This window comes from Leucopleurus acutus (genome assembly GCF_964270905.1).
Source record: "Leucopleurus acutus genome assembly, chromosome: 16".
Taxonomy (NCBI): Eukaryota; Metazoa; Chordata; class Mammalia; order Artiodactyla; family Delphinidae; genus Leucopleurus; species Leucopleurus acutus.
Genome location: NC_139158.1, coordinates 75,652,880 through 75,677,816, shown reverse-complemented (window position 1 = coordinate 75,677,816; position 24,937 = coordinate 75,652,880). Strand labels below are relative to the sequence as shown.

The window sequence follows — 24,937 nt, the reverse complement described above, 5'->3', positions numbered from 1 at the left end:
TCTCAGTTCTGGGCTTCCCTGGTGGCACAGTGGTTGAGAGTCTGCCTGCCGATGCAGGGGACACGGGTTCGTGCCCCGGTCCGGGAAGATCCCACATGCTGTGGAGTGGCTGGGCCCATGAGCCATGGCCTGTGCTCCGCAACAGGAGAGGCCACAAGAGTGAGAGGCCCGCGTACCGCAAAAAAAAAAAAAAAAAAAAAAAGAATCTCAGTTCTGTAAGTAAACTAATCAGAACATGTGGTTATAAATCTTTATACAGGGCTTCCCTGGTGGCGCAGTGGTTGGGGGTCTGCCTGCCAAGGCAGGGGACTCGGGTTCGTGCCCCGGTTCGGGAGGATCCCACATGCCGCGGAGCGGCTGGGCCCGTGAGCCATGGCCGCTGAGCCTGCGCGTCCAGAGCCTGTGCTCCGCAACGGGAGAGGCCACAGCAGTGAGAGGCCTGCGTACCGCGGGGCGGGGGGGGGGAATCTTTATACATATATGCTACTCAGCCGATATTCATCTTCAAAAGCTTCAATTTGACTGTTACCTTAAGTCAAAGAAAGGTCTTTTCAATGAAAACTTCTTGACCATTACCAGTTTGAATGCATCCAGGACTATATCGCCCAAACAGATTCTGGATCTCACTAGTTTTACAAATCAAGACAGGGGATAGGGCTTGCATGTCTACAAGTAGATGAATGGATTTTTAAACATTCTAAAATTCACTAAGTCATTTCTTCACCACATGTGAGAATGCCTGACTTAAGCTTAAAAACAATATTTACTGTTTTTGAATTCTTCTATGGAATGAGGAAAAAAGATTCTAAATAAATATTTAACCAGATTTAAAGCTGATTTTTTAGAAAAACTGACTCTTTCTGTCAACTTTAATACTTTCTAAGTATCATTACTGCTATTACTAAAAACATTTCTCACTTTTTTCTTTATCCTAACCCAGAGTTACCTCAACCCCGGCATTACTGACATTTTGGGTCAGATAAATCTTTGTTATGGGGATCTTTCTTGTGCACTGTAGGATGGTTCCCAGCACCCTCACCTTCTACCCACTAGATGCCAGACACCCTCCCCACCCCACCCCCAGCGTGGACAACCAGAATGTCTCTAAATATCCCCAGGTTGGCAAAACTACCCCCAATTTAGAACCACTGTCATAAGCTAAGGTAGGGAAGAAGCTAAGGTAGGGAAGATACCCATTTCTCAATGTATAGCTATACTGATCATTAAACTTGCAGCATAATAAGATTTACCTTATGATTAGAAAATATTTCCATATCCCACAAGACACAGGACAAATCCCTTACCAAAAACTTCAAATCTAAATTATTTTGCATTCTACACATATATATGTGTAGAATGCATATATATATACATAAAATGTGTTTTTTTTCCAGCTTTATATAATTCTTCCTTGTTTACAATAGAAATTGCTTCAATTACTCATTTAGACTGTATCTTCCCATGTAATGTCTCTTCAGTAGATAGTAAGCTAAAGTTAAATTTCAACCAAACTGCATGTTAAAACAAAGTCTCACAGTCTCTAGCAACCTGGGTTATGAAGCTGACTTAACTGATATGAATTTAAATAAAAAACGTCCTGTTTAACTTTTTTTTTTTTTTTTTTTTTTTGCAGTACGCGGGCCTCTCACTGTTGTGGCCTCTCCCGTTGCAGAGCACAGGCTCCGGACACGCAGGCTCAGCGGCCACGGCTCACGGGCCCAGCCGCTCCGCGGCATGTGGGATCTTCCCAGACCGGGGCACGAACCCGTGTCCCCTGCCTCGGCAGGCGGACTCTCAACCACTGCGCCACCAGGGAAGCCCCTGTTTAACTTTTGTCAATTCTTTTGCATTCTCTACATGGACAATCATGTCATCTGAGAACAAAGACAGTTTTATGTCTTTCCAAATGGTATATTTCCTTTTCTTACTGCATTATCAAGGACATCCCTGATGGTCCAGTGGTTAAGACTCCGTGCTTCCAATGCAGAGGACACAGGTTCGATTCCTGGACTGGGAACTAAGGTCCACATGCCATGGCAAAAGAATATATATAAAATAAAAAAGACTTCCAACACAATGTTGAAAAGGAGTGGTAAGAGGGGACACCCTTGCTTTGTAACTGATCTTGGTGGGAAAGCTTTAAGTTTCTCACCATTAGGTATGATGTTAGTTATAGGTTTTTCACAGTCTTTACACTGCCGAGAAAACTCCTCTCTATTCCAAATTTACTGAGTTTTTACCATGAATGGGAGTTGGACTTTGACAAATGCTTTTTCTGCACCTAATGATATAATAATGTGATTTATCTTCTCTTAGTCGATAGATTTTTGAATGTTGAACCAGCCTTGCATATCTGAGATAAATCCCACTTGGTCATGGTATTTTTATACTTTTGATACATTTTTGGATTTGACTTTTTAATATTTTGTTGAGGAGGGTCCTGCTTTTATCTTTAATCTGTGCCTGAATCGTTCAGGAACACTGCATATATCAATCTTATAAACATGCAGGGTCTTAAACTATGTACTCACAAAATACTTACAATTCTCCAGTTTCTTTTAATATAGTTCTTGAATGTTACTGAGGCACACACTTTGATAACATTATCCTGAGCCTTCTCCAGTAATGTTAAGAGCAACAGTGGGTAATTCTGATTTCCTTCTACAGATTCAAGAAACTTCTCAGCTGTAAAACAATTTCCATGTTAGAAGATTTGTTATTACAAACTAATCTTAAGACTTCATGAATATGTGAACTATGCATATCTCTCACTGAAGCATCATGGAAAGATTAGGATATTTTTTCCCTTAGGGAACCTATCACTTTTAGTGCCTCACTTCTCTTATCTATTAAATGAACTATATATGATGTTACATTAAATTTATATAATACCTCGATTTTCAGATCACTTTACCATCTGTTAACTCACCCAATTCTCACAAACCTATAAGGTGGCCTGATCAGATGATCACCCCATGTGAAGGACAATCTGCTTCTCAGAGAGATTAAGTGACCTTAGGGCAAAATTCATACACCCCGTCTTGTTCCAGAAGGATTACTATTAGTACTATTAGTAATGGCAGTAATATTTCTTTTATACTACTGTGATTAAGATTAAATGAGTTAACTTATGCTAATACATATTATTATTAACCATATGCATCTGGTGCTTTACTCACATATGTTGTCACTACTACCCAGAGAGGTAGGTAGTATTATCCTCATTTTAAAGACAAGGCCACTCACATATATACAATGGAATATTACTCAGCCATAAAAACAAACGAAATTGAGTTATCTGTAGTGAGGTAGATGAACCTAGAGTCTGTCATACAGAGTGAAGTAAGTCAGAAAGAGAAAAACAAATACTGTATGATAACACATATATATGGAATCTAAAAAAAAAAACAAACGGTTCTAATGAACCTAGGGGCAGGACAGGAATAAAGACACAGACGTAGAGAATGGACTTGAGGACATGGGGAGGGGGAAGGGTAAGCTGGGATGAAGTGAGAGAGTAGCACTGACATATATACACTACCAAATGTAAATAGTGTAAATAGATAGCTAGTGGGAAGCAGCTGCTTAGCACCGGGAGATCAGCTCAGTGCTTGCAACCACCTAGAGGGGTGGGATAGGGAGGGTGGGAGGGAGGGAGGGAGACGCAAGAGGGAGGGGATATGGGGATATATGTGTGCATATAGCTGATTCGCTTTGTTATACAGCAGAAACTAACACAACAATGTAAAGCAATTATACTCCAATAAAGATGTTAAAAAGAAAATAAAGACGAGGCCACTGAGGTTAAGTAAGATCACACAGCTAGAAGATTTCATCACTGTAAACGTTTTAGTCCAGTCCTTATTCTACCATACTAGCCCTCAGTTTTCTTCTTGAATTAAACATTTCTAATATCAGCAATAAATTTATACAAAGATTTTACCCATACGTTTTAAACTCATACTACACTTAGGGATAATAAATCTCCTAGGTTTACAGGTCACACCATGAAGGTTTATAGCACTTCTAATTTTTCCTGTCTTAAGCTTCTTCATAAGGCAACATCCATTCCAAGGTTCCGATATTTACTGAAAAGGTCTGCTGTTAGCATGTATTCTCTTCTACGATTTAATATGATTTAACACCTTTCTTCTTTCCAAATTGAGTCCCAAGAGTTTAACTTCCACCCTCAAAGCCGCCCTGCTTTGTGTCTACCATGTGGTTCCTTGGAGGATGAAGAATGCTGAACTGGAAAATATTTTTCAGGACGGGACACACTCTGGTTCTGTATGGTCTGTGAGGTTTACAGAAGGCTTTGGCTGCGTCAATGTTTGGCTGGTCAGTATTTCACATCCAGCAACCCCTGGGAAATGCTCTGTTCTTAACTCTTCTCAGAAACAACAATTTATTCCCACATTTTGTCCCTGATTCATAAGACAACAGCACCTCAACCTTACAAAGACACAATTATTAAAAATAATTTTTATTAGACAGTGTTGGCAGAGGCTTTCTGGGAACGTCTAAGACTAGAGCCATTAATTTCCTTTTATCCAAGAACAAATTACTTCTCTAAGCACTAACAGGAAAATCACAATTTTCCCTCACAGAAATCACAAAGGCCTCTCTAGACTAGGATGGATGCATTAACATGTGTACGATTCTACGTATTATATATAACATATAAATATAACATGTATGTGCATGCATTCATCTGGGTCTTCATGGGGTGCTTCCAAAATCCTCTTTATGAGAATGCACATCAGCATTTCCGGTTAACACGGCTTACAAGAAGGATCATCAACTTACTACCCACAAGACACACGTGGCCCACGGAAATTTATTTGGTTTGCACGGTGTTTCAAAAATTTTTGAAGTTAATTGCTATCATTTAAAAATGAGAGGGACGGGCTTCCCTGGTGGTTCAGTGGTTGAGAATCCGCCTGCCAAGGCAGGAGACATGGGTTCGAGCCCTGGTCCGGGAAGATCCCACATGCCACAGAGGAACTAAGCCCGTGTGCCGCAACTACTGAGCCTGCGCTCTAGAGCCCACGACCCACAACTACTGAGCCCACGTGTCACAGCTACTGAAGCCTGCGCGCCTAGAGCCCGTGCTCCGTAACAAGAGAAGCCACCGCAATGAGAAGCCTGTGCACTGCAACGAAGACTAGCCCCCGCTCGCCGCAACAAGAGAAAGCCCGCGCATAGCAACAAAGACCCAACTCAGCCAAAAATAAATAAATAAATAAAAATTAAAAACAAAAAGATGAGAACACTTCATATAAATATACTTATTTTTCAAGCAAAGCTGGAAATCTGATCTTGAAAGACTGGTGTGAATCCCCCAGAGTTAGCTGGTTCCAAACAATATTTGCCCCTTAACCAAGGCACTTAACCCCCTTGGCCTGCCTCCTTCATTTACCTTTACGTGTGACTCCTGCGGGCATCTGAGTTTATAATTCTAAGCTTATACTAAGTTTCTAATGAAAACTGGTCAAATTTGGAAGGGGGGAGAGAGTAGGAGGAACCCTAGATCTTAAAATATATTAATTAAATCAAACCCAACATGGTGATTTAAGAGACAGTGTCTGATTACCTAGTTTCATTCACTTAATCACTTTTTAGGCAATTAACTCTTACCTCTCTGCCCTAATTATTTTATCTCTAAAACAGGCAGGTGTATAGCGATTTTCAGAAAGGTCAAGGGACAAAGCATCCTAAACTTACTAGTCCTTTTTACCCCAGAAGGGATAAAAGCTATTTTACTCAAAAAATAAACAAAAAACAAAAAAAACCCCACAGCACCATATGTTATAGCAGCTACAAGCAGCCAACTGAAGACTTTATGGCTAGAGAATGAAAAATAAACTATGCCTAAGAATTCAAAATTTTATTTACAAACAGGCATATTGCACAAACGTTTCCCCCACCTGTCCTTTAAGAATAAATCAATCACAAAACAGTATTTATTTTCTTTACCTGGACGTCTGATGGCAGGATCAGGATCAAGAGTTTTCTTCAAATATTCTGTTAGCGTTTGCAAATTTGCATCGCTGAGCTCCATTGCCACAGAACCTAAAACAAAAAATGAGGTTTGGGTAATTGGTCATGTGGGGATGCAGTGATTTACATAAAAGAATCATTTTATATTACGGGTGTCCCTCTCTCTGAAAGTCATCTACTTGTTACATTCTATGTGTGGGCTATAAGCCTTGCTTACTCTTAGCTGAGACAAGGTTCCAGAAGATAAGGTGGGCTTTTTTGAAACAGTAGTGGGATAATTTTGAGACAAAGAAGGAGAAACATACCATAAGCTAAGGGTTAAAAACACAAATCACTAGGTTTATTTTTTTAAAGCCCCAAAATAAAAAATTAAAATTCTAAGCATCCTTAATTCTAAGGATCCCACAGAGTTCTGAGATAAAAAACTAGAATACATTCCTTTGTGTACAACATGCAACCATAGGTACTGACAGCAAACTACATACTGAGAATTTGTACCTGGGAAGATAATTTTGGGGTTCATAAGATGACAGCTGTGATTATAATTAAAAAGCAATTTTCCACACCAAAAGCAAGGTCAACAAAAGCAAAAATAAACAAGTCAGACTACATCAAACTAAAAAGTGTCTGCATGGCAAAAGAAAACATCAACAAAATGAAAAGACAACATACCAAATGGGAGAAAATATTTTCAAATCATATCTGATAAAAAGGTTAATTTCCAAAACATATATAAAAAATACTCATACAACTTGGAAAAAAAATCCAATTGAAAAATGGGCAGAAGAGCTGAACAGACATTTTTCCAAAGAAAACATACAGTTGGCCAAAAGGTACATGAAAAGGAGCTCAACATCATTAAACATGAGGGAATGCAAATCAAAACTACAATGAGATTAACACCTCACACCTGTTAGAATGGTGATCATCAAAAAGACGAGGAGGACTTCCCTGGTGGCGCAGTGGTTAAGAATCCACCTGCCAATGCAGGGGACATGGGTTCGAGCCCTGGTCCAGGAAGATCCCACATGCCATGGAGCAACTAAGCCCATGGCGTCACAACTAGACAGAAGCCTGTGAGCCACAACAAAAGATCCTGAGTGCCGCAACTAAGACCCGACATAGCCAAAAAAAATAAAAATAAAATAAAAATAAAAGCCTAGTTGGAAGACAAGATAAAACTGAAATACCAACTACAGACCTATAATCCCTTTCCTGCAGTTCTGAGATCCAAACATCTACAAACTGAGTTTTTTTTTAACAAGTTTGTGGCAAACTCACTTGGCAACAAAACCTGGCCTGAACTGTCTGAGGCTGTAAATATGAATATCTCACTTAGTATGTAAATTTTTTACTAAATAATGTATTTGATTGCGGGGCGATACCCCATGCCCTACTGGGGATGCTGTATAATCTACAGCAAGTGCATTTCAAAAGAAAAAAATCTGAATTCTGAAACACTTTTGAGTGTAAGTGCCAAATGAATCACACAGACAGCGACTTAACTGCTAGGTTAAGAGAGTCACTGGAGTATTTGTGGTCCAAGACTTCCCAGAGGATACATAGATTTGGATAGGCCAAGTGGAACGAGGACCCATCTCATACAGGCAATAGTATGAGCAAAGTACAGAGATGGGAAGAATCCATAGCTCCTTTGGGGAACAGTGAACTTGGAGGCTGAGATCATATCATATAGGTTCCCCAATACTTAGCTGAAGAATTTCATGATTTAATGTACAAGAGGAAGGCACTAAAGGTTTATTGAAATGGGTAAAAACTTAATGAAAGTGGAATATATGTACTTTGGGCTGGTAATGGTTTACAGACTGGAGTCGAGGAAGAGAACAGAAGATTAGGACACTTTTGTAAAATGGGGGAAGGGTCACAAACATGAACCAGGCACAGTGCTAGAAGATACGCTTCACATCATTTCACACAATAACCATTTTACAATCAAGGAAGGCAACTCTGAGAGAGTAACTAACTTTCCCCAAGCATACAATTAATAAAGATTAGATTCAAATCAGTCTGACCCTATAGATCTACCCTATTCCTACTACCCAAGGCTGCCTCTCAAGTGGAAATAACGAAAGAGGGCTGAACTAGAGCGGAAGCACCAGCGACAGCGATAGAAAGGATGACCTGAAAAGACAGCCAGATTAGAAGAAGGGAGAGGAAGAAGTCAAAGATGACTGAGATTTTGAACAAGACTGATCCAAACAAAAAAAGCCATAACACTTCGTCTTGTCACTAAAAAAAAAAAAAAAAAAAAGCTAGGAAGATTTTATAAAGGGCTATAGCTAATGCTGTGCTTGTGCGGAGTACTCCTCCACAGCCAGAAACCACAACCTGCTAAGGAGACTGATCTGTTTGAAACTTTGTATTCTCCTCAGTACAGTTGTTTTTATCATAAGGGAAGCCAATATGCTGACTGATTTAGTAGATTCCCCCACCTATATATTCACCTCCTTTGACCCAGGGCAAACCACTCTATGGGCATGAATACCAAGTCCTGCTTAACCACACACATAATTTATCAAGAGGCTACTCTTTCTGGTTTTTATACCAAAAGTTTGGAAAATGCTACGCATCATATTCCCCCTCTTTTGGAGATTCACTTCAAAGCCTTCAGGAACTCAAAGAGTAAGTTATCCATTTAACGTTCTTTAATCGAGTTCCTCCCATCACTTGCCCACCGAACCACTTTATTATGGAACACGTTGGAAAGCAGTGATTTAATCAATTCATTTCCCATTCTTTTTTGTGTTGCAATGCTGAATCTGTTATGAAATCATGAAAGTTTGCTGTGCCAAACAAAACCATTTACATCAGTATATATGAGCTAAAAAAAAACTTACTTTGCCACATGCAAATTATTCTACCTTTTGGGATTTATGCAAGGCAACACGTTAAACTGTGTGTGTGTTGAGGGGATTATAGATGTTAACTGGATCTATTTTGTTCAGTTTTTAAAGACACTCCTCAATAAATCTGCATTTTACTTTCTTCATGACAGAGTCCCATGCAATCTGGCACCTGTCAATCTTGTCTCCTACCTTCTTCTTGCCCCTATGTTCCAGCCCCCAAAGCCTTCTTTATGTTCCTCAAACCAGACAAAGACAGTTCTCTCTGCCTGTGATAACGCCCTTCCTTCTAATTTGATATCAGGTATCATTCAGCTGTCAGCCCACTGTCAAATCCTCAAAAGAGCCTTCCGTGACTATCATCTACCTCATCCCTATTGTACTGTTAATAGCATTTATCCTCATCTGAGAGATCTTTGACTTGTTATCTCATTTGTAAGCTCCTTAGGGCAGGGACTTTGTAGGTCTTCCTCTCCATATACCCAGGACCTTCAACACTGCCTGGCACACAGCAGACATTCATTAAGCATTTGTTGCATGAACTAATGGATAAGACAATATGTCAGCGAACCAGCTAAAACATGGATCCAGTTTGGATTGGAGACTATTCTCTGCGGATCAGTTACTAGCAGGCCCGACATAATGTAGTAACTCAGTTACACCTGTCAGATAAACAGTGACCAACTTACTGCCATAATTAGTTTCTGTTCATTCAAAAATGCTTGAAGAAAGACGTGAATTTGAAATTTGTCCTGTATTACTGTTCATATCTGCCAGTGCTAGCACTTTTGTTTCGGAGGCTTGCGCTTACTGTCCCGTCTGCCTGGATATCTCTGCCCCTGGAGAGCTTTGTGGCTCACTGCCCACTTCATTCAGGTCTCTTTGCAAATGTCATCTCTTTTTAGAGGCGCTGTCCTGGACCGTCATATCTAAAAGAGCACCCACCTCAGCCACTCTCCATTCTCTTACTCTGTTTTTCCAAGTCAATTTTATCAGGCATATGAATTGCTTTCTTGTTTACTACGCTTTTCCCTCCATTAGACTGTAAGCTCCATGTGAGCAGGGACTTTGTGTTTTGTTCACTGCAACCTCCCTAGACCCTTAAAACAGTGATGCGTACCTACTACATATTTGTTGTACGATTTTCAAAGGCTACATACCCTTTACTGATTTTTTTTCCCCCATCAAAAAGCACTATTGGGGCTTCCCTGGTGGCGCAGTGGTTGAGAATCTCCCTGCCAATGCAGGGGACACGGGTTCGAGCCCTGGTCTGGGAAGATCCCACATGCCACAGAGCAACTGGGCCCTTGAGCCACAATTACTGAGCGTGCGCGTCTGGAGCCTGTGCTCCGCAACAAGAGAGGCCGCAATAGTGAGAGGCCCGCACACCGCGATGAAGAGTGGCCCCCACTTGCCGCAACTGGAGACAGCCCTTGCACAGAAATGAAGACCCAACACAGCCATAAATAATAAATAAATAAATTTTTAAAAAAAGCACTATCATTCTTCACATTTATTTTGGTCAATTGACTGTGACAAACAGGAAGAACTGGAGACAACTGATTCTAAGAGCACATGACAGAGTGACCCCAGAAAACAACAAAGTTGAAGTGCTAGGGTGGGACTATGTTTAAATTAAAAAAAAAAAAAAGTGTGTAGGGGGAAAAACTGTGAGGCATTGGGGGGGGAGGATATAAATATGCATGCTACAACCCTCAAAGTTAAAATACTATGTAAGTCCTATATTTTTAATGTTAGTTAAGGGACTAAATGTCAACAAATCCTTTTTCTATCTCCTCAGTGACAATGTCTATACACCCAATTTATAAGCTTAGCCTTGATTTGGGAAAGTATGACCAATCAGGTAATTTTAGAGAATACTCCACAGGTTTTCACAATATACCAGCAAGATCAAGGTCTAATTAAATTATCTTATTTGCCACAGGTGAAGGGGCTTTGACACTTGGAAATGTTAGCAATATATAAATGTAAAAAGTGTTACTGACTTTAAAGACTCAAACTAGAAGTGAAAAAATTCACTCTTTTGCTTTTGAATAAGGCGTGATACTTTACTTCTCCACTGAGCTATTTTTGGAAATCCCTACCAATACACAAAAAATAAAAAATATGTACCACAATAAATCAATTATGACAGACTTATCTAAATCCCAAGTTCTTCTTATTGAAAGAATGGCTGGGCCTAAGTCTAGCCTCTTCTCACTGGCCCTCAATTACAGATGAAGATTTTTGGAATAAAAGCTTTGCTTTCCAAGGCCATCTCACAGACATCTGTGACATAAGTTGATCCAAGATGTGTGCCTTTTCCTTAGATATTTCCTCCACATTAGAGAACCATTCCTGAAGCCCTACATTTGGGGAAAGGGAGAGAGATCCAATAAATGAAAACTATCTGGTGCACACACACATCAAGAACATACCCCAACACCTCAATCCACCCTCTGCTTTTTAAAAAAAAAAAAAAAGATTTATTTATTTTCGGCCATGTTGGGTCTTTGTTATTGCGCGCGGGCTTTCTCTAGTTGCAGAGAGCAGAGGCTACTCTTCGTTGCGGTGCGCGGGCTTCTCACTGCAGTGGCTTCTCCCGTTGTGGAGCACAGGCTGTAGGCGCGCGGGCTTCAGTAGCTGTGGCACGTGGGCTCAGTAGTTGTGGCTCTCGCGGCTCTAGAGCACAGGCTCAGTAGTTTTGGCTCACGGGGTTAGTGGGCATGTGGGATCTTCCCGGACCAGGGCTCGAACCCACGTCCCCTGCATTGGCAGGCAGATTCTTAACCACTGTGCCACCAGGGAAGCCCCACCCTCTGCTTTCTAATCACAAGAACATACCAATGAGATGCAAATCCAAACTTTTTACATTGTCTGCAAAGCCCTATGTGATCTGGCCCCTGGATACCTCTCCCTTCATATACTACTCTGTGCAAGTTGGATTTTCTTCAAATATTCCAGGCTTGTTCCTGTCCCGAGCCCTTTGTACTTCCTATTCTCTCTGCCTGGAATGTTCTGTTCCCTCATCTTTCCTGGTCTCAGCTCAAATGCCACCTCCTCAGAGAAGTCGCCTTCATCTGTCACTATCTGAAATTATCTAGGTCATTTATGTGTATTCTTGTTTCTTTCCCCCACTAGAATACAAGCTTCCCAAGGGAAGGGACTTTGTCCATTTTTGTTTCTTCACTGTATTCACAGAGATTAAGTGGATGCTCAATCAAGTTATTAAATGAATAAAGGAACAAATTAATACCAAAGGTAGAACACTGCCCCCAAACCCATCTAATACTATATAGGAAATGGTTTCCCTCTATCCCAGTCTCCAACCAGCAAAAATCAAAGTAAACAGAAGGGGAGAGAAAACTCTCTTGCATTGATGTAAAGAAATGAAAGATAAAGGGTCTTAAGAGGGAAGAGGCTGGGTAGATCAAGTCCCAAGAATTATGCAAAAATATGGAGACACACAAAAAAGGGCCAAAAATTTGACTATGGGGGCCCAAGTGGAGGAGAAAAAGAGCACTGTTAGGATCTAAGAGTAAAAATCCCCTTTCTGTGCATTATTATTCCAAGGAATAATACTTGCGCATCTAACACGTGGCAAGCAACAGCCATCTGCGTACAGCAGTAATGAGACAGGCGAGGTCCTTGCTTTTTTACATCCTAGCAGTTGAGGAAGACAATAAACAAGTAAACTACACGTGATTCTAGAATATGATAAAAGCTGTGAAGTAACTAAACCTCGGGTGATGTGATGGAGAGTTGAAAGAAAGAGATCTTTTGAGAGGTTGGTCAAAAAAGGCGTAAGGCGAGTGAAACTCGAAAGACAGGAACCAGCAAAGACCTGATGCTGGTAATTTCCAAGCAGAGGAATGGCGCGTCCAAACACTTTATGGAGGACATGAGCTCGGAACATTTAAAAAGGAAGGTCAGCAGTATGGCTACAGTGGCTAAGGAGAAGAGACAGATGGGAGAGGCGGACAATGGTCACCACCGACGGGACTCTGTAAACCACGGTAGTAACTCTGTGTATCCTCAGCCACTTAACGAAGTAGATGTTTTCAACCCCACTGTGCAGATAAGGAAGTGGAGGCCGGAGAGATGAAGAGACCAGCCCTAAGTTACACCCCTAGGGAGAGGCTAAATCTGGAATGGACTCAGGCCTTCTCATTCCAACGCTGAATTCCACGCTCCGAACGGTATACCACGCCATAGCGTCTCCCCCAAGAGGCGGACCCCGTGTTACCGCGCAGGTGCGTGGACTCCCCAGTGCACGGTCTACAAGCTAATCTTCACGAGCAACTCACCAAAGTGAGACCACGAAGCCCGTGTTACAGTCGCGGAGGCTGAAGCACTGGGAGGTGCCGCTCCACCGCCTCCTTAATGAGAAAGTGAGGCCAGGGGAAGAAGCGGTCGGGGCGGCTGCCCGCAAGCCCGCTCAGCCGCCGACAGGCCTGGCTGCCGCACTCCGCTCGCGTTGCGGGTGGCCCGGAGCGCCGAGAACGGACGCGCGGGCGCCACCAATGAGAGGCGGCCTTCCCGAGCGGCGCGGCCAATCAGCGCGGTGCTGGAGGGGAAGGGGCGGGCGCTTGGGCCGCTCTGGTTAGGCCGCGCCTGGGCAGCCCTCGCCCCTCGCAGGCTCGGGGGCCGCCGGGCCTGGGCCTCAGACCTGGGGTGCCGAGAGGAGACGAGACCCGTAGGCGAAGACCCTCCCCGAGGGCGCTGCCCGGGACACGGGCCCATAATCCGCTCTCGCCCAGAGGTGCGGTCCTTGCTTCCCAGCGTTCGGAAGTGCCGGGAGCGCCTCATCCCTCCCGCAGCCGGGTCCCAAGAGGCCACTGTGCCAGGCCGTGCACGCCCGCGCCTTACCTTGTGGGGGTACGGGTACGGAGAAGGGAATCTCAGCCGCAGACCGTAGCCGGCAATACCCACCCCTGCTGCCGCTCCACCGCACATTCAAACCCCGGCAAAATGGCGCGGCGGCGAGGCTGTGGTCGGGGCGCATGCGTGAGCGGGGCCGAGGCAAGGGGCGGGGCCGAGGGCGCTCGGCTCCACCTAGGCTGGAATCGCCAATCGCGGCCCCGCTCTGTGTGTGCTGACGTCACAAGCGACAATACCCTTTGGCTTTTTTTTTTTTTTTTTTTTTTGCGGTACGCAGGCCTCTCACTGCTGTGGCCTCCCCCACTGCGGAGCACAGGCTCCGGACACGCAGGCTCAGCGGCCATGGCTCACGGGCTGAGCCGCTCCACGGCCTGTGGGATCCTCCCGGACCGGGGTACGAACCCGTGTCCCCTGCATCAGCAGGCGGACTCTCAACCACTGCGCCACCAGGGAAGCCCTGCCCTTTGGCTTTGAACGCTCCATCGGGCATCACAATGCCGATTCTGAGCCGAGCACAGATTCGGCGAGTGGCCGCTGCATTGTGGCCTATTTTGATGTCAGGCACCTAGTAGGTCTTATATAACTGTTGAACGAACTGCCCAAAGTCATGTCCAAAGCGTCTCCAATCGAAGAGAACTGCCTGCCCCTCATGGAGCTTATGTTTTAGAGGGAGGAACGGAATAAACAAGATAATTTCAAATTTGATAAGTGCTATGAGTCTTCTCATAGGATTTAAAAACAGAATGATGTGGCAGCAGTGACGTAGAATGTCAATGGGATGGCCAGAGGAGACCCCTAAACAAGTGACAATTGACTTGAATTTCAACAAGGAGACAGCTGTGGATCAGCCTGCAGACCGTTCCAGGAGGAGGGGATGCTAATAGCAAAGGCTCTGAGGCAGGACTGGGCTAGGCTGGGGCTTAAAAAATAAAGTGGAGCATGGCAGGAGATGAAGTTAGGTCGGCAGGGGCCAGATGATGCAAGCCTCTTAAGCCAGTGTTATGTCTTAAGTGCACCCATTACAGGATGACCACCAAATTTATATTTTAAAAGGTCCACCAGTTGCTGCTTGGACTGTATGGGGGAAAGACCTTGAAGCAGGGAGACCAGTGAGGAAGCTGCTGGAGGCATCCAGGAAAGAGACGTTAGGCCTGGACTAGGGTGAATAGCAGTGCACGTGGAGAGAAGTGGACAGCTTCAGGATATATTTTAGAGGTAGAGCCCATAGGATCTTATGTCACACTGAGTGTGGGAAAGAGGAACCAATGGTGACTTATGGAAATCCCAACCCTCAGTTTTGGCCACCTCCTCTGCCTCCCTCAACAGGCTCAGCTGTCTCCCCTCAGAGCCCATCCCTTGGAATTGCTAGCTTGCTACTTCTGGGGCTGAAAGTCATGCTATTTGGTCATCATTCGAGGAAACAAATATAGGAACAAAAGGATATAGGCACTGAGGACAGCAGAGCTCTCAGCCCGTGGTGACTCCGTCCAAACCTCTACACTAAGCGCTGACCAATCTCGAACATGGCTTCTAGCAACACAAGGCTGTGTCCCTAGGGTGACCCCAGTGTCCCCACCCCCTCACGACTGCCTGAGAAAACTCAGTGCCACCAGGAGAATTTACTGTTTTTTTTCTAACCAAGATCTGAGGATGGGCTCCAACCTCCCTTTCTTAAAGCATTTACTGAAAAGGGCTTACAATTGTGAACTCCTTCCTCTGTCCTTTTGAGAGGTATACGTATCTCCTACTCTTCAGGAATGTCTTTCTTAAGGACCTGAAAGCCCTTCCTTTGAAATGTAATCATCAGGAAGGTAGGGTCTCTGTCTCCCAGTCTCTGTGGGAGGCTAGAAGCCTAACTTTGGTAATTCCCAGCTAGCAGACACTGCTGGCCTCATCACATTTATACTGACCAACTCTCTAACTTTTCACTTGAGCCCCTGTTCTTTCCTTACTCCCCCATTCTCCTTTTAAAACATCCAATCACCTCCGCACAAGTCCAGAATGAGCTCAGCTCTTTCCCCACCAGTAATTACCAGTAATTACAGAACAAAATCTGTTTTTACCACTTTAACAATGTCTGGCTGTGTTTATCTTTGACTGCACCCTGGCTACAGACATGTAAAAGCAACTCCTATGTATAAAATGTAAAAAGTTGCTCTGTTTGACTAGAAGGGTTGTAGTTATAAGTTTTTGGTAAAGTTACTCAACCTCTCTCATCATAGTCCACAAACCCCACAAGATCTGACTCCTGCCAAACCGTTTGACTCATCACCTTCCTCTCTGCTTCCCTCCACCCTCACTCAGCTCAGCCACCCTACCTTCCTTTCTGTTCTTCCAAGCTCCAAGCTTATTCCTACCTCATTCCTACATGCTCTTCCCTCTTTGTCTGGAAGGCTCTTCTAGATCCTTGAAAGACTGGCTTTTCTGCACCTTCGGATTCCAGCTCAAATGTCACCTCCTCAAAGAGGCCTTCCACTCTTTTCCAAACGAAATTACCCACTCCTCACCACCCAATAACAAGACATTTAGGGTTGCCAGATTTAGCAAACGAAATACAGGACACCTGGTGCAATGTGAATTTCAGAAAAGCAATGCATGATTTTTTAGTATAAATATCGCATGGGACGTAGTTACACTAAAAAAATCATAGTGTTTATCTGAAATTCACATTGAATCAAGTGTCCTGTATTTTATCTGACAGCCCTACCTCCATTACATCATCTTCTTCACAGCATTTATCACTCCCTGCAATTGTCTCCTTTTTTTTTTTTTTTTTTTTTTTGGCCGCGCTGTGAAGCATGCGGGATCTTAGTTCCCCAACCAGGGACCGAACCTGTGGCCCTTGCGTTAAGAGGCCGGAGTCTTAACCACTGGACTGCGGGGAAGTCCCCAATTGTCTTTTTCAATTGTCCCTCCCACACCTGCCTAAGGACGCTATTAAAACAAGGACTTTCTCTTATTTACAGCTATACCCCCAGCACCTAGCACAGCGTAGCTGTTCAATAAATATTTGTTGAGTGTTGAATTCAATGCCCTATATAAATAGGTGAAGTCCATTGAGAAAGGTGTACATTATTAGGACACTGGTGGAAAAGATATATTTTCATCATCGCAGCAACAGTATAAGCAATCATCTTGATCATACTAGTCTGCTTTCCTGGACATCTTCCTCTAGTCCTGGGGAGAGCAACCCTGATGACTTAACAGTTTTTCATCTCCGAGAGCCAATCAGGAAGGAAGCTGGCTGGCATCTTGTGTCTGCCTGGCATCACTGCCCGTTTCTGTAGGAAGCCCTCAAGATGTGCCCAGGTTATCATGCCTGTGGACGTGGCTCCAGCGGGGCGCTCTCCCCTCACCCGTAGCAGTCTCAAGAACTACAGGGGTGAGGGCCACAGAAAGGCTTGTGGGTCCTCTCTCTCTGTGGGGCGTGGGGGATCCATGAAGATTTCCTGGGGATCCCATCCTCCCTCCCGCCACGTACACACACTCTTAGGTTTCCCACAACTGCTGCTGTGCTGGAAACCAAGGAAAATAATTCAGCCATTTTCAGGAGCTGGAACTGAGTATGCATGTAGTTTTCTTTCTTTCCAAACCCTGATAAAACAATGCATATACTGTATGGAAAGATTTTCTGAAAAAAGGAAGATACTCTTACATTTTATTTGGATTCAGAAGGCCATGGACACATCTGGCTGTGCTTGGAAAGAAGAAGTCTTCTTTTGGTTCTATCTCACTTTTAAAGCCCAGCTGAGATGCAGAAAAGTGTTGACAGCTAAAATTGAGATGTGTCAGATTGCTGTTTCTTACCTTTTTTTAAACGGAGGCACCTTTCTTTCTTGTGCACATGGTAGAAAATTCACATGGTACAAACAGCTTTTGGTCTTTCACTAATCAGGACATTAGCTGTAGATAATATATTGAATATTTAAGCCCTTTATGTTATTATTTTTTAAATGTTCTTTATCTGATGTTCTCTGAGAGGCATGTGAGTCTCCCATCGTGGTTCTGGCTTTGTCATTGTTAAAGGGTACTTCAGTCAGCTTTTGATTTATAGTTTGAAGCTGTTAGGTGGATAAAGGGTTCCTGCCCTTTCTTCCTGATGAAGCCTACCATTTGATAATGTGAAATATTCCTCTTTGGCCCTTTCAAAGCTTTCCTCTTCCAATTCTTGTCTGGTATCAGTACGGTTGGACCTACTTTCTTTCTGTTAACAATTTCCTGGCTCTTCCCCTCCCCATTTTATTGAGATATAATTTTTTAAAATAAATGTATTCATTCATTTTTGGCTGTGTTGGGTCTTCGTTGCTGCGCGCGGGCTTTCTCTAGTTGCGGCGAGCGGGGGCTACTCTTCGTTGCGGTGCGCAGGCTTCTCATTGCGGTGGCTTCTCTTGTTGCGGAGCACAGGCTCTAGGCATGTGGGCTCAGTAGTTGTGGCTCGCGGGCTCTAGAGCACCAGCTCAGTAGTTGTGGCGCACGGGCTTAGTTGCCCCGTGGCATGCGGGTCTTCCTGGACCAGGGCTCAAACCCATGTCCCCTGCATTAGCAGGCGGATTCTTAACCACTGCGCCACCACGGAAGTCCTTGAGATACAACTGACATATTTTTCAGCATCCCTTTATTGCCAGAATTCTTTCATCCTTTTGTATCATGCTAGTTAAGTACATGGATTTGAGCCAGACTACCGAGGTTAAGACCCCAATGCCATCTGTGTGGCACTGGGCAAGTTACTTATAACTTGGTTGCCTGACCTCTAACATCCGGGTAATAATGTTATTTTGCCTCAGGGTGGTAGTGAGGATCAAAGAGCCAATATATATGAAGCCTACAGAAGGGCACCGGGGAAACAGCGCCCAACAGTGTTAGCTGTTATGACCATTTGTTATGACCGGTGGGAGTGTATTCTTGACGCCCTCCCATTGTCCCCAGTCCTCTGTTTTCCCAGGTGTGCTACTTTAGAGCTGGGCAAGCCTTTGGACCTTGGCCACTGTGCCTTAGAGGACTCCACGCTGGCCCTCCTCCAGCCACTCCCTGCCCACAGGCCAGGGGTCCACAGGCCAAGTGGGTTCCCTTCCGTGCTCACCCGAACCTGTGCCACCCCCTTTCAGACCACATTCCAGTCGTGCAGGACTCGGGAAGTCCCCACCCTCAGGCCCTGAGCTCTCTTCCAGGGTCTCTGGAAATCTCTTGCCTGGGTTACTTCTGAGAGCAAATACACAGCTGGCGTGAGCGCCTCTAAGCTGGAAGTGTGACTGGGGGGCAACGTGTTCCCAGCTGTTTCTTTAAAAAAATAAATTTATTTATTTATTTTTGGCTGCGTTGGGTCTTCGTTACTGCACTCGGGCTTTCTCTAGTTGCGGCGAGCGGGGGCTACTCCTCCTTGCGGAGCACAGGCTCTAGGCGCACGGGCCTAGCTGCTCTGCGGCATGTAGGATCTTCCCAGACCAGGGCTCGAACCTGTGTCCCCTGCACTGGCAGGAGGATTCTTAACCACTGTGCCACCAGGGAAGCCCCTGCAGCGGGTTTGGACAGAGCTGGATATCCACACACACATTCAAAGCCCTGTGGTGCAAGTTGAGGCTTGAGGGGGGAGGAGAAAGGGTGCAGGACAAAGGCCAATTCTCCCCCCACTGCTCTGTTCTGGCATGGGGAACTCTGGGGAGCCTGAGAATTCAACTTTTGAACCTGGACTTGCAGGTATTACAAAGGTATTTATCAAGGAAGGAGCTTAGGGTCTGTTTTATTCGAAAGCTTATAGCTTGACATATAACTTTGAAATATGTAGACTTAACTGCATGAGCCCACGGTTGTATTTCTGCCCCACAGCCAGCAGATGTCAGTAGTGGGCTGTGCTCTCTGCCCTCTGGAGCCAGTGCCACAATGATCTATCAATACTTCCATCCCTCTGCTCTCCAGCACATTAAATAGCCCTTCCCTTGTGTGAGATCCCTCCTTAGGGAGGGACTGAAGGGAGCATCAATGATGCAGTGGAGGGAATTCCCTGGGAGTCCAGTAGATAGGACTCTGAGCTTTCACTGCCAAGGGCCCGGGGTTTGATCTCTGGTCAGGGAACTACGATCCCGCAAGCCACATGGCCCCCCGCCACCTCCCCAAAAAAAGGTGTAGTGGAAAAAAAAAAAAAAAAAAAAAAAAGGTGTAGTGGAGGAGAGGCATGCAGACAGGAGGTGACAGCTCTCACAAGCACTGATAAGTGGTGTGCAGCAGTGGTTAAGAGGCAGGCTCTAGAGCCAGACTGTAGGGCGTCAAATCTAGCTGTGTGGCCTTAGGCAAGTTCCTTGAACTCTCTGAGCCCCATGTTAAAAAATGGGGTGTGATGGGAATTCCCTGGCGGCCCAGTGGTTTGATCCCTGGTTGGGGAACTAAGATCCCACAAGCTGCACAGCCAAAAAAAAAAAAAAAAAAAAAGGGGGTGTGATGATGGTAGCTATCTTATGTCCTTATGGAGTGGTTGTGAGGATTAAAGGGGATAATATATGCAGAACAAATGCCTCGCACATTAAAAATCCAGTAAATGATCACTATTTGATCACTGCTCTGGTGCTATCACAGAAATGGAAAAATAAAGGCTGAACAATGGCTGAAATGGCAAAGAGCATATCAAATGATCAACAGGGAAGACTAACAGAAGAAATGAAGTTCTCTTTCTCACCTCCTTTGGTGGAGAGGAAGGGGGAAGTAAGGCCGGCAAGAATCCAGGGAGTGTGGAGTTTCAAACCGGAGCCCTTTGGGCACCTTTGGAATTGAGGACTGAGCATCTTCCTGAATGCTCTCAGGGGAAGCAGGTACCTAGTGCTAATCTCCACCATGGCAGGTATAGAGGGCAAGTGGGGTCTTTGGGTGGCAGCTTCCTCTTCAAGCTGAGCAAGGCAAATGGAGAGTGGAATTGCCAGCAACTCAAGAAAGCCCAGGAAATTACCAAATTCCCCTGGGTTTGTGAACTGTCCCATGATCACCCTAGAATTTCCACTTAAAAAAAAAAAATCCCGGGGCTTCCCTGGTGGTGCAGTGGTTAATCTGCCTACCAATGCAGGGGACACGGGTTCAAGCCCTGGTCTGGGAAGATCCCACATGCCGCGGAGCCACTAAGCCCATGCGCCACATCTACTGAGCCTGCACTCTAGAGCCCGTGAGCCACAACTACTGAGCCCGTGTGCCACAACTACTGAAGCCCGTGCACCTAGAGCCCATGCCCCGCAACAAGCCACTGCAATGAGAAGCCCACGCACCACAACGAAGAGTAGCCCCCACTCACCGCAACTAGAGAAAGCCCGCGCGCAGCAACGAAGACCCAACACAGCCAAAAATAAATTAATTAAATTAAAAATAAATAAAAGAACTAAAAAAACATTTTGAAAATCCCTACATTCTTTCACCAAAAATTCACTGAATTTTATACCTGGTACTGTGTTCTGGTTGGTGAGACCGTCATAAACAAAACAACCCTGGTTCCTGTCCCCACTCCATTCCCCCATTTCAGTGGGGGGAGACATATCAAACAGATCATTACAGATGGTGGTGACCTCTGAGGAAGACACCAAGAAGGCACAAGGAGTTAGTGTTTCGGTTGAACCCAGGAGGAGGAACTAGCCATGAAGCAATCTAGAGAAAGCGCCTTCCAGGCAGAGGAACAGCAGGGGCAAAGGCCCTGAGGCAGGAGCAAGTGTGGGACTCTAAAGAAGTCACGAATTCGTGCCTTTTTTAAAAAAATTGGAGTATAGTTGATTTACAATGTTGTTAGTTTCAGGTGTACAGCAAAGTGATTCAGATATCTATATCTATAAATATCTATATCTATATAAATATCTTTTTCACGTTCTTTTCCATTATCGGTTATTACAAGATCTTGAATGTAGTCCCCTGTGTTATACAGTAGGTCCTTATTGTTTATCTGTTTTACATATAGTAGTGTATATCTGTTAATCCCAAACTCCTAACTTATCCCTCCCTCCCCACCTTTCCCCTTTGATAACTGTAAGTTTGTTTTCTATGTCTGTGAGTCTATTTCTCTATTGTAAATAAGTTCATTTGTATAATTTTTTTTAGATTCCACATATAAGCGATATCATATGATATTTGCCTTTTTCTCTGTGACTTACTTCACTTGGTATGATAATCTCTAGGTTCATCCATGTTGCTGCAAATGGCATTATTTCATTCCTTTTTATGGCTAATATTCCTATACACACACACACACACACACACACACACACACACACACACACCCGTCTTCTTTATCCATTCATCTGTTGATAGACACTTAGGTTGCTTCCGTGTCTTGGCTATTGTAAATAGGGCTGCTGTGAACATTGGGGGTGCATGTATCTTTTTGAATTAGAGGTTTTGTCTTTTCTGGATATATGCTCAGGAGTGGGATTGCTGGATCACATGGTAACTCTGTCTTAAGTTTTTTAAGGAACCCCCATACTGTTCTCCATAGTGGCTGCCCCAATTTACATTCCTACCAACAACATAAGAGGGTTCCCTTTTCTCCACACCCTCTTCAGCATTTACAAATTGGTGACGTTTAAGGTGTGTATTAAAGTGGAAAAATGAAGGCACAAACCACAAGCGCTTACTGGCCCAACCTCGGCATCTGCTCGCTTCCTCTTACATCTTCTCTGCCAGTCACCGTTCCTTTCCTCGACTTCTGAATGTCTGTGCTAGTCTGGAAAGGCTCTGAGGGTATAGCCCTACCAAGGTAGTGTAAGAAGTCTGATAATGATTGTTTCTAACTCAGGTGTTTGTAATATCCAAGCAGTTAAACTTACAAATAGAGGCCTTGGAACATCAGCTCCTCAGAGACCAGGACTGTGTTCTGCTGGACGCCCTGCTGGGTTTCCCATCTCATCCACCACATCAACCGGCGCAGTGAGATGCAGTGTGGTTGGTGTGTGTACTCTGAAGACAGAGTCTGGGTCAGAATCCCAGCTCTGCCACTTCCCAACGGTGTGATTCCCCGCCTCGGTGGGCCTCTTGGGCCTCAGTGTCTTCATCTAATGCCGTGACCTTCATCATATGGTTGTGGTGAGGTTTAAAGGACTTCCTGTAGGCAAAGCACTTAGTAAGGTGTCTGGAGTGCTGTAAACATCAATAAATGTTAATGATGTTGGGATTTCCCTGGTGGCGCAGTGGTTAAGAATCCACCCCCCAGTGCAGGGGACACGGGTTCGAGCCCTGGTCCAGGAAGATCCCACATGCCACGGAGCAACTAAGCCCGTGCGCCACAGCTACTGAGCCTGCGCTCTAGAGCCCGTGAGCCACAACTACTGAACCTGCGTGCCACAGCTACTGAAGCCTGTGTACCTAGAGCCCATGCTCCGCAACAAGAGAAACCACTGCAATGAGAAGCCTGCGCACCGCAACGAAGAGTAGCCCCCGCTCGCCGCAACTAGAGAAAGCCCGCGCGCAGCAACAGAGACCCAACGACCCAACGCAGCCAAAAATAAGTAAATAAATTAAAAAATGATATTAATTAACATCATTAATGTTAATGAATGAATGACATTGATAGCCTGCTCAGTGCTAATACCCCGAAAGGGCAGAAAGTTAGCACAAATCCTTCTACACAAAGAGTTCTTCTTTTTTGGATTTCCTTCTCACTTAGGTCACCACAGAGCACTGAGTAGAGTTCCTGTGCTATACAATAGGTTCTCATTAGTTATCTATTTTATATATAGTATCAATAGTGTATATATGTAAATTCCAATCTCCCAGTTCATCCCACCATCCCACTTTCCCCCTCGGTATCCATATGTTTGTTCTCTACATCTGTGTCTCTATTTCTGCTTTGTAAATAAGATTGTCTATGCCAATTTTTTCAGATTCCACATATATGCATTAATATACGATATTTGTTTTTCTCTTTCTGACTTACTTCATTCTGTATATGACAGTCTCTAGGTCCATCCATGTCTCTACAAATGACCCAATTTCGTTCCTTTTTATGGCTGAGTAATATTCTATTGTATATATGTACCACATCTTCTTTATCCATTCCTCTATTGATGGACATTTAGGTTGCTTCCACATCCTGGCTACTGTAAATAGCTGCTGCAATGAACACTGGGGTGCATGTGTCTTTTTGAATTATGGTTTTCTCTGGGTATATGCCCAGTAATGGGATTGTAGGTATAGCTGATTCACTTTGCTGTACAGTATAAACACAATATTGTGAAGCAACTATACTCCAAAAAAAAAAAAAAAGATATGAAAAAAAAACAGAACAAAAGAATTCTTCCTTCCAGCTTCCATGATCTGACCACTGGCCTCTCCTACAGCATGGTGCTTGGCTCTTCTCAGAAACCCATGCACTCTGGAGAAGGAAATCAATATGCCATTATTTAAGCTCAAATTCACTCAAGCTAAGGAGTTTATTAGAACATATGGGTATTTCTTGGACATAAATCAAGATAAATTCTTAAGGCAAATCTGAACTAGGTTAAAGGAGACAAGGCTATACAAGCTTCATGTAAAGACTGGGAGTCTCTGGCAAAGATGAAAATTGACTATTATATAAAATTATCCTCCGAGGCTCAATCGTCAGTTGAGTACCAGATAAGGTTGGCTTGTGTCTAGAAATAGGCATTTTAAAAAATACTGAAATCGGTTTTGCCGGAAGCCTTGGGGAGTCCCCGTCCCTGTCCCTCCTCCTCTCGCTGTGGGCACGCAGCTGCATTTACTGAGCTGGACGCTCCTAAGATGTGATACAAATCACTAACCCAAGGACAACTTAGATTTCTTAAACTGGACAACAGGCATGTTACACAGGTTTGCAAAAATTCCGCGGAACCACTCTGGTCCTCTGAAAAAGGAAACGTACTTTTGCCTAAAATGTGTTCCAGTCTGTTGGCAGGGTACAAATGCAGAATGATGCTAAAATTACCTTTCAAAATGCTTGGGGGGGGGGGTGGGATGAATTGGGAGATTGGGACTGACACACATACACTACTATGCATAAAACAGATAACTAATGAGAACCTACTGTATAGCACAGGGAACTCTACTCAATGCTCTGTGGTAACCTAAATGGGAAGGAAATCTAAAAAAGAGTGGATATATGTGTACGTATGACCGATTCACTTTGCTGTACGGTAGAAACTAACAGAACATTGTAAAGCAACTATACTCCAATAAAAATTAATTTTAAAAAAAGCTTAAATAAGTAGCACTTGAAG

General features: G+C 44.1%; 1 protein-coding gene across 2 annotated transcripts in view; it reads right to left on the bottom strand.

Annotated features, from left to right (window-relative positions):
- Positions 1-14,151, bottom strand: part of CSE1L (chromosome segregation 1 like) — a 42,536-nt gene extending 28,385 nt beyond the window's left edge. The window contains exons 1-3 of one of the 2 annotated variants that reach the window (XM_082858091.1): positions 13,734-14,151; positions 5,977-6,072; positions 2,543-2,685 (exon numbers count right to left, since the gene is read on the bottom strand). In XM_082858091.1, coding sequence (XP_082714217.1) covers positions 2,543-2,685; positions 5,977-6,072; positions 13,734-13,869 — 375 coding nt within the window. In that variant the 5' untranslated portion in view covers positions 13,870-14,151. Of the gene's footprint in view, positions 1-2,542; positions 2,686-5,976; positions 6,073-13,171; positions 13,223-13,733 lie in introns of those variants that run through there. The other variant, XM_082858092.1, reaches the window with a different exon arrangement.
- Between the last annotated feature and the right edge of the window lie 10,786 nt (positions 14,152-24,937).